General features: G+C 38.2%; 1 protein-coding gene across 1 annotated transcript in view; it reads left to right on the top strand.

Annotated features, from left to right (window-relative positions):
* Positions 1-8,179: 8,179 nt before the first annotated feature.
* Positions 8,180-11,160, top strand: part of LOC134653344 (breast cancer metastasis-suppressor 1-like protein) — a 148,686-nt gene continuing 145,705 nt past the window's right edge. Inside the window, exons 1-3 of the mRNA XM_063508678.1 lie at positions 8,180-8,495; positions 9,192-9,342; positions 9,908-10,001. Coding sequence (XP_063364748.1) covers positions 8,294-8,495; positions 9,192-9,342; positions 9,908-10,001 — 447 coding nt within the window. The 5' untranslated portion in view covers positions 8,180-8,293. The remainder of the gene's footprint in view (positions 8,496-9,191; positions 9,343-9,907; positions 10,002-11,160) is intronic.

The raw sequence follows: 11,160 nt of genomic DNA, 5'->3' as shown, positions 1-11,160 counted from the left end.
GAAAAGCAATAATTTGTATCCGTATAACCGATGCCTACTGTACAACGACATATCTGATTTTTATAGTGTCTATTTCAAATAATAAAAGAATGTCTAATGGCACTGATTTTAGAAGTCATAAAACCAGGGACTGTATGAAAGTTTTATTTTAATTCGGGACTGTACTTATGCCGCCGATAAATTGGAATTAATAAGCGGCGCACTCTGGCGGAAAAGTTTTAAGCTGGAATCCCCATATCTACACTACTGTTATCTGATACGCAAGTTATCGCCGGATGAAATAGACAATAATGTATGTTTAATATTCTTTCGTTGCAATCTAATTCTTCACAAGTATAGGTAACTACAAAAAAGCTCTTGGAAAGTGAAGTACCTGTCAAGTACTATAAGTAAGTGTTCAGTTTTGGAATCAAACACCAAAAAGAAACCATTCCCACAACTAAAACTTCTAAAAATAGTGCCGTGCTACGTTATCGATTCCTTTTAGGCGCATTTACCTCTTTACAAGATACTAGGGTAGTTGCGTTACTGTGTTATCGCTTGACCGATTCAGAAGTTTTTAACATTTATAGTCTTACTTATACATCACTATTTTAGATGGCGTGAATAAATGCAATACTTAAACTTTACGACACAATATTCTAAATGTCCGGTAATAAACGAGATAAATTAGATATAAACTTGGAATTATTTTCATTACAATATATCTTGTAGATAGATTGTACGTTCCAAATAACTTAGTGCCAAATATTAGGCCGAAATAGGGTCGTTTCATTTTTATAGTAATCACAATTAAATATGTTCATTTATATTTGTATAGCTTGTTTTACCATTACCATTCCACGTTATGCTGATTATGAGACCGTGTCATATGTTTTATTGTTCGACATAACATATTCATAACTTTGTATTCGTTTTTAAGTTTGTGTTATTTTCACGAGTCATTTGATTTGTTTGTCGCGTGCGCCTTTTCGAGGTTTGATATCCTCTAGCCCATACGTCAAACCTTGCCAAGCAAAATGAAATTTTATTTTGTCAACACAAAGTTCAAATTAGAATGGAACAGGAGACCTTTTTATAGGTCTCTGGGCGGCTAGAGGATATGCTAGTAAATTAGGATACAACATCATAGTATCTAGATAGATAGATATCTCTTTAGCGATAAGACCGCCTGTATGTCTGCCTCTATCTTTAATCAATTATTTTTCCTTAAGTTGTATATTTTACTGAGGTGTGTCAATAAAGAGTATTCTGTCTATCTACCTACAGATTACAAGCATCAACACGAGTGCAAATTAAATTTGGGTTTTTAATTAGTAACTCAGCAATTGGTAAATAAGCAAGGCTACAATTCATCTTTACTTAAGTGCCCAATACACCATACGACGGGAATTCGGGGACCCTGCTGTAGTTTAGAGGAAGTTTCCTTGCAATATTCACTACCTTAGATAAGTACTGGGTCTTCTATACCCCGTGTAATATGCACTTTATAATACGGCCAGCCGTTGCTGTCAATAAAAATGACAAATTCAAAAAACTCAGTGTTTGATAGTCGACTTCCCATGTTTTTCTTGAATTTCTTTAGCTGGCCGGACTAAATTTGTACCTATCTGAATTCTACCAATTTTAAACTCATTTATTTGCACTGAAAACATTCTAATGACTCGTTTTGGTAACACTGTAATGATATTAGATTATCGGAGGTAACCTGCAGAGGTGCTAAGTACTTAAATTAGACCATCAATATATCCCGAGTTTCTGTGTATTTGAAGTATTGGCGCGGTGCATGACTCAACTGTCATTAAATATTAGGTATTACAGGCTGTTACATTACGAACTTACTATATATACAGAGGGCCTCACTTGAACCACATTCGACGTGCTGCCTATCTGTCGCACTTGTAAATTAGTACGTAAGTGCGACAGAGAGGCAACTCGTCGAAGTGGTTCGCGGTAGGCCCTCAGGTTTTGTCATGCATCCGGTCAATAAAACGTGGATTTGTCAGTTCATTGTATTGATATTATCTAATTTATAAATAGTCCTGTAAATAATTTATTAACAACTGAATAAATAATAAATAAATATTATAAATAACATGTTAATAGAGAACAATTTAATGTAAATAATAGAATATTAAATTTAATATCAGATATAACACTGGTTTTATTTGGTTCCCTATTATTTCATAATCACACCCTTTCACGAACAATGAACATCGTTACGTACATATTGATGCTAAACATGCTAAAACATTTGGATCTGCAATAATATTGACAGTATCACTTTAAGGTAAGGTAGGTACTTATCAATAAATATTGATACTATGACTGCCCTGCTTGGAGGATATAATCAAACGGAGACGCCATGTCTGTAATTTTCTGTACAAAACAGTCTGCCGATTTTTGCGGGGGAGGGGAACGTCAAATGTATGCGTAACGTAAAAATAGCCATGTCAGATAAACGTCAGTCCATACATTGTGTATGACCGTTGGCCGCCTAATTTCGACAGAGGGGAAAGCCTGTTAATGGCTACTCCGTTTAGTTGTATCCTCCAAGCTGCCCTGGCATAAATAGCTAGTAATTACCATAGAATTCATCGCATGAGAGAGCTACGGCCAAATGCTACTCCCTCAAGCGGCACATAATAGGGAGCAGCTAACTTCGCATTATAAAATCTTATACTTACCTACAGTGGTACGCTTGGATAGTGGATCGAAAATGGGATCTTCACAAGCAATCATCGTAATGTGTAATATGTGTATCTATATTCTGTATGTCTGTCTGGCATCGTAGCTCTCATAACCGTAAATGTCTTAACTCGTCAACCTAGTAGTTGGTGCCGGTATTTATCATTCTTTTTTTGCAAGTTTCTTCCGTTTTATATAAATAGCCAATCTTATAGCGTCGTATATAAGACCTTTGGTTGCCTTTTATATAACTAGACCATATATATATATATTATTGTGTCGATTTAAAACACTCCCTTCGGTCGTGTTTTAATTTATCGCCACTCGTTTCGAATTTCCTCTTTTTCGCACTTGTATCGAAAATAACTATTCTTTGTTTTCAAATACACCAATATTTTCAAGCAATGAAAATTCCATGTTAATATTTGAAAGAAATGCGAAAAAAACGTGATTTTATAAACAAATCTATATATATATAAATGCAAGTGTCCTGACTGACTGACTGACTGACTGACTGACTGATTCATCAACGCAGAGCCGAAACTACAAAAGCTAGAAAGTTGAAATTTGCACACTAGGTTGCATTTATAAAGTGTACAAGAGATAAGAAGCGATTTTGAAAAATTCAACCCCTAAGGGGGTTAAAAAGGGGATGAAAGGTTGTATGGGGTACAAGTTTTATTTTAAGCTAGGAATTTGAAACTTTGTAAAAATGTATTATATTAAAAAACAAGAAAACTAATTTCAGCGTTTTTGAAAATTCATCCCCCAAGGTGGTGAAAAAGGGGTTGAAAGTTTGTATGGAGATCAAATATTTTTGTGAGTGTGGGACTTGAAACTTTGTATATGGGGATATTATTATAAGACAGGAAAAGTAATTTCAGCGTTTTTGAAAATTCATCCCCTAACAGGGTTAAAAAGGGGTTGAAAGTTTGAATCCATTACAAATGCCTTGAAACTTCGTAGAAAGGCATAGTAGCCGATTACAAAATAAAGTAATTGCGACGTTTTTGGAAATTCAACCCCTAAGGGGGTTAAAAAGGGGATGAAAGTTCGTTTTGGGGTGCAAATTTCATTTTAAGCTAGGAACTTGAAACTTTACAAATAGATATTAAATTTAAATACAAGAAAACTAATTTCAGCGTTTTTGAAATTTCATCCCCTAAGGTGGTGAAAAAGGGTTGAAAGTTTGTATGGACATCAAACATTTTTTCGAGCGCGGGACTTGAATCTTTGTATTTGGGGATATTATTAAAAGACAGGAAAAGTAATTTCAGCGTTTTTTAAAATTCATCCCCTAACAGGGTTAAAAAGGGGTTGAAAGTTTGTATGTGGTTCAAATTTTATTTTAAGCTAGGTACTTGAAACTTCGGAAAAAGATATATTATTAAAATACAAGAAAACTAATTTCAGCGTTTTTGAAAATTCATCCCGTAAGGTGGTGAAAAAGGGGTTGAAAGTTTGTATGGATATCAAACATTTTTTCGAGCGCGGGACTTGAATCTTTGTATTTGGGGATATTATTAAAATACAAGAAAACTAATTTCAGCGTTTTTGAAAATTCATCCCGTAAGGTGGTGAAAAAGGGGTTGAAAGTTTGTATGGATATCAAACATTTTTTCGAGCGCGGGACTTGAATCTTTGTATTTGGGGATATTATTAAAAGACAGGAAAAGTAATTTCAGCGTTTTGTAAAATTCATCCCCTAACAAGGTTAAAAAGGGGTTGAAAGTTTGAATTCATTACAAATGCTTTGAAACTTCTTAGAAAGGCATAATAGCCGATCACAAAATAAAGTAATTGCGACGTTTTTTGGAAATTCAACCCCTAAGGGGGTTAAAAGGGGATGAAAGTTCGTCTTGGGGTGCAAATTTCATTTTAAGCTAGGAACTTGAAACTTTGCAAATAGATATTAAATTTAAATACAAGAAAACTAATTTCAGCGTTTTTGAAAATTCATCCCCTAAGGTGGTGAAAAAAGGGTTGAAAGTTTGTATGGATATCAAACATTTTTTCGAGCGCGGGACTTGAATCTTTATAGGGATATTATTAGAAGACAATACAAGTAATTTCAGCGTTTTGTAAAATTCATCCCCTAACAGGTTTAAAAAGGGGTTGAAAGTTTGTACGGGGTTCAAATTTTATTTTAAGCTAGGAACTTGAAAATTCATAAAAAGGTATTATTTTAAAACGGAAAAAAAATAATTTCAGCGTTTTTGAAAATTTATATCTCAAGGTGGTGGTTTGTATGGAGTTCAAACATTTTTGTGAGAACTGGGCTTGAATCTTTGTACAGAGGCATATTATTAGAATACAAGAATTTATTTACTTCAAACTTCGTAAATAGGTAGTTAGGTAGTAGGTTTTATTGAATAGAGGACATGAAAATCTTCTAAGGGGGTTGAGAGGGATTATGTCGAGAACAATTTTATTTAGTTAGGGGCTAGAAACTTCGTAGGTTGTGAAAGACAAGTCTCATGCGTTGTATAATATTAATAATTAACAAATGATTAACCGTCCTACTGCAATATTTTGCTGCATAATGTTCTAAGCTAATGTAGAATAACCACCAATATACAAATCCACGCGTACGAAGTCGCGGGCAACAGCTAGTAACAGATACATTGAAACGCATCTAATATAGACATTGACCTGTTAATTTATATTACTTGACAGTAAATTAAACCGGGTTATATCGGAAAAGGGTCAACAACGATCAATTTTATTAATCTTACATACAATAAAGTTAAAGCAAAATGGTTCATCATAATCGCCAACCCTGACACAAAACTGTCATACCTATAAATAAATAATAAATAAAATAAATTTATTTCAGACAATTAAACAGTCCATATTTTTACATTTTTAAATTAAATAAAATTAATATTAAATTAAATTAAAATTAAAATTAAATTAAAATTACAATTAAATTAAAGATTAAAATTTAAAATTTAACAAACAACAGAATTAAAATATACCTCACTTTATATTATTATTTACATGTATTAGCATGCAGTGGTTCATGTAAGGGCAATCAAACCTGCTGGAGATCATGCTCAAGATGATGTTGGGGCTAGCACGCACTCTGCAGAGCAAGGACGCGCACCGCCTGCGCAGAGTGGTGAAGAAGCACGCGGTGCGCGCCTCCGCGAACATGCCCGATGCACTGCAGCGACGCGGCAACCTCAACATCACCCTGAACGCATCGTTATACTGGACGCGTAGGGCGCTGAGAGCTTTGCGCGTGTGATGAGCCCATAGAGTGCACGTATACAATGAGGTACAGTAAGCTCGGAAAAGAGTCACTTTTACCTCTCTCGTGCACCGCGCAAATCTACGAGCCAACATATTCGCCCTGACTGCCAGCGCCCTACGCTCTCTCTCGATGTCAGCGTCATCCATCAAGTTGTCCGTGAGCAGGTGACCTAGGTATTTAAATTGCCTTACATGACTAAGTTCGATCCCGTTCAACCTAATTGGGGGCACATTTTCTGGTAAACGAGTCCCAGACCTGAAAACCATTACTTCACTCTTTTTAGAGTTATATATCAGACCGTGACTAGATGCATAGTCTTCACATATTTGAAGCAGTCTCCTTAACCCGCAAACCGACGCGCTCAGCAGCGCCATGTCGTCCGCGTAGCTCAGGTTATTAACACACACGCCATCTATGTGGCAGCCGACATGTTGGCTGCTGAGCGCGACGATCAGCTCGTTCACATATACATTGAACAGCTTCGGTGAAGTCAACCCACCCTGTCTGACCCCACACTGTAACCTGTAAGGCTCAGAGAGCTTATCGGCCCATCGAACATTATTTATTTGGTTATTATACCAATATTTGAAAATATTTATTACTCCGACCGGCACGTTAGACTCTCCCAGCTTTTTCCACAGCAGATCATAACTTACTAAGTCAAAAGCCTTAGATAAGTCGAGAAAACAGGCGTAAACAGGTGTTTTCCGTGTGGTATAGTACTTAACGACATGCTTAAGGCTCAGTATGGCAGACTCAGTAGACAATCCCGGCTTGAAACCAAACTGATTGTCATGGACTGTCAGATATTTATCCAACTGAACATTAAGCAAGCCGTCAAGAACCTTAGCCAGAATAGTCGCCAAGGAAATAGGCCTATAGTTACTTTTATCCGATATATCCCCCACTTTACTCTTTACTATAGGCACTACAATAGTTCTCATTAATTCCATAGGCAAATATGAGTGGCGGAGACATAGCGAATAAAACATTGCAAGCACTCTGGGCAAGTGCGGCCCGGCGTAACGAAGATGCTCCACACTGAGGCCGTCATGACCGGGTGACTTTCCTCTAGACATCTGTTTGAGCACTTGTGCCACATCTTTAGCCGAAATCTCGAGAACTGGGACGTCAGATTTAATCTCAGTGTCAAGCATCGACTTGGACGGTCCGAGTGGTGACTTTACTGCAAAATGATTTTTAAACAAAGTGGCTGTTTCCAAAGGGTCGGTCACACCATTAATGCTCACAGGTAAGCCAGGCGCAGGGTTTAATTTATTAGTCGTTTTCCAGAAACTCCTAAAATCATTCTTTGAGTGATGTAATGCAAGTTTGTCCATTTTAATTTGATCCTGGTGGTTTTGACACCACCTTAATCTTGACTTAAATATTCTACGGCTTGCACACATCGCCTCATATAAACGACCCGTCGAAGGTTTTCCGGTTTTCTATGCTACGATTTTGCTAGCTCCGTTGCGGGGTATGGTCTGGGTATGGTAATGACGAAATTACCTAGCACTTACGCCGCCACTAAGACGTTCCTGTACCGACTTGTTCGACATCCGCATCCGCATATGCTCCGCATCGATTTTATGCGGATGCGGATGCAGATGCGGATGTTGAAAATAATGCGGAAGTTCCGCGGTTGCGGATGCGGATGCGGATGTTCGCAACATCCCTGGTTTGAAATAATGATGCAGTCCCTGGCCAAAACAAAGCTCTTTGCAGCCATTTATTAAACACTAGATAAAATGATTTTTCACCTCAGCAGCTCGAACAAGGGTACTTTGCTACTTAAAAACAGTGAGCAAAATCGCATTTTGCTCACTGAGTGAGACAAAATGAGCAAATGCTCACTGTTTTTAAGTAGCAAAGTACCCTTGTTCGAGCTGCTGAGGTGAAAATTTAATTGTTCGTATATCTTAAGAAAACATGAGTGAATAGAGGTAAGCGATGAAGAAGGAATACATTTTTCGGGTTCTCTAATATGTTCTCACTGCTGAGGTGAAAAATGTTGTGTACTACACGAGATCAAAGTTATTTACATCTCGTGCGCTTTTGAGTCCCTTACTACGCTCAAGATTCTAGAATCTTTCGCTTGCACGGGACTCAAAATAAGCACTCGAAGAAATATCAAACTTTGATCTCTTGTTGTACAAATAACTATTGTCACTGGCAACACCTTAATATAAAAAAAGAGAAAAATGACAGCTATGTGACAGCTTGCCATTGACAGTTGGCAATTTGGCATCTAAAGGGAGCGAAAACAGCCAAATCACAGAAAAATCTGTCCTACTTTTCGAAAAAAGCTTGCTTACTGCGCGTGACAACATTTTAAACTCGTGCAAAATGCCCTCAATGAAAGTGGAAGGTGACAGTGATGGGGATGGTGATTTGTCTGGTGGTGAAACCGAGAGGTCCGGTGGATCCTCCAGGGGTCCCGATAGGGACTCCAGTGCTGAAGAGGCAGACGAGCCAGACTCCGATGACTCCTCCGAGATGGATGAGAGCGAGTGCGAGCGCCGGAGAAACGAGTGCCTGGACAATTTAGGTTGGTATTTTGAGGTTATGTTTACTAACAACTGATTATGTTTTGGATATAAACAGTAGTGTTTTTCCATACATTTTTAAAGCTTTCGCGAATAAAAGATAAATTTTATTATAGAATGATACTTGTTTTAGGATCTTGGTTAATTATGTGTGATTATAGATACAAATCAATATAGTTTTTTGATGTATTTGACCAGTCCTATTTTGCATAATTTTTCCATTCCAGTGTATACCATTTATTTATTTATGTTGTTATTTAATCTCTGTTTTAATAATTACCAGAAATGTAATTTTCCAAATACCTATTCTCAAACATGTTTTGACAAAAAAATTGTTCCATTCCCTTTAATTTTTTTACAGTTGTATACACTTTATTTATTCTCACGCAGTCGCGTACCTGGGAAGGGCAAATTTCTAACTATAATTTTTCGCTTTATATGTAATCCAGTGACATGTACATATTATGCCATAAGATAAATAAAAATAATTGCCACGATTAATTCTTGACAAAATTCCCTTTCTAAACGCAATTTTTTAGCATAGTACAAGCTAAATACAGACCCTCCATTTGGGAATTATGAGAGGCTATATTGGGATCTATTTTGCGCGCAGCTACGTAACCCAATTATCAATAGTTCAAGTTCCAACTTTTACGAGTACCTTATAGGTAACTCATCAGACGTTTTAACCATTTCAGCAAACCTCGAGCGGCAGTTCACCGTGCTACGAGAGCAGTTGTACTCGGAGCGCATGAAACATGTAGAGTACCAGCTCACCGAGGTCAGGGGCGGGCGTTCACAGGAGTACCTCGGGCCTCTGCGGCGTCTGCAGGACAATATGAGAGTCAGGTACTTTACAGAGAACATATGAGGGCCGTTGGGACAAGCTACCCTAGCGGACCATGCTAGCGGACACCTTTAGATGATACATTTTTATTTTATTTTATTGATTGATTGGGCAACAATCTTACACAATATGAATTAATATTAATGAAACACAAGGCAAAACACTTTCCACCAGTAAATTACTGCAAATATGCTCAAAGGGAATTACTTAATGGAATACAAAAAATACAAAAAGTATTATCCAAAATAATCAAGTAAACCGAAAGTTATTGAACTATTTAAACTGTTACTTGCTAGTTAAATCGAGAAAAAAAAATGTACATGTAAGTTTGTTAGGTTCATCATTGTAATTACTGAGTTAAGGCCTGGCCAAACACACGGCGCGACACAGCGCCGCGGTCGCGCCGCGCGACCGCGGCACATGCTAACAGGTTACCGACATCAAACAGACTGCGTCCCGCAGGTATCACGCCCCGCTTCTGTCGCGCCCCGCGCCGCGCAGCCCCTTTAGGGTTTATTTTTTATTGAGGGTTTATGAACAACGCCATAAATCTAAGTTTTCTTGCAGGATCGAGGTAGCGGGCATCCTGAAGCAGATGCGCATAGAGAACATCAAACACAAGTACGAGGCAGAGGAGCAGGCGGCACAGCAAAATTTTAAGGTAAGCTTTAGAGCTCTCTTTAGAACTGCCCCCGTAGACAACACGCCAATCGCTAACCGTATAGCTTAGCGAACGAAACGCAACTGTCATTGTCACACTAATATGGATGTGGAGAGTGATAGGGAGACACAAAGCGATTCGATGGTGAGGCGAAAGCGATTGTCACCTTGGCTAGGCCGCCAGGCCTTTTATTTTTCAAACCGTTTTCGTTCATACCAGTGGTTCCCAAACTTGTTTTCTCGTAGACCACTGTAAATGTTTTAGGGTTTTCGGTAGACTCCCTGCTGCTACATTTCTAATTCTGTTCCCAAAACTTTTCACCCAACCCAAGTTTTATTCACGCCAAAGGGGGTCACGCTAGCTTCCACCTGGTCCACCTGGACCACTTTGGGAACCTCTGGTTCATACGCTTCAAGGGTGGTGGACGGTTTGGTGTAAAGGGGCCCACTGATTACCAGTCCGCCGGACAGTGTCAGTGTCAGTTGGAACATAAATTTGTCAGTTCCGAACAACTGACAGGCCGATATCGTCCGGCGGACTGGTAATCAGTGGGCCTCTTTACTGACTCTTACGGCCTGAGGGGCTACCGCGAAAACCGAAATTCGCAAATTGCGGGGATCTTTCTCTTTTACTCAAATGGAGGCGTAATTACAGTGACAGAGTAAAATGCCCGCAATTTGCGAACTTCGTTTGTCGTGGTTATAGCCCTGATTCTAATTTTAATATAGGTACGTCTAAAATTTGATCTAGATACGATCTGTACGGCTACCATCAGTTTGGCACTGACATAAACGCTATCGAGAACGTAATTTACTTTCTATACATCTCGCTCGTACTCTAATTTTAGTGCAAACGAAATGTATAGAAAGTAAATTACGTTCTCGATAGCGTAAATGTCAGTTTTGACACTGTCAGTGACTCATGGTACGGGTTTTGGATCAGATCTGTCAGTGTCAAAAGTAACGTTTCTTTCACCCGGGAACGAAAAGGACTTTGTTTCCGTTTGCGGTTACCGGTTAAAGAACTGTCTATTGGGATACCAGATTATCACAAATTCGTTCGTCTTTCGTTTTTGTGGAACGAAATTAACCGGTTAAATTGAAAACATCGAAGCAATTTAGAGATAATATTGCTATCTCTTTTACGTGTGAGGACGAGT

This window comes from Cydia amplana, chromosome 13, assembly GCF_948474715.1.
Source record: "Cydia amplana chromosome 13, ilCydAmpl1.1, whole genome shotgun sequence".
NCBI lineage: Eukaryota > Metazoa > Arthropoda > Insecta > Lepidoptera > Tortricidae > Cydia > Cydia amplana.
The sequence above is the reverse complement of the archived record's forward strand: the minus strand, read 5'-3'. Positions and strand labels throughout refer to the sequence as shown.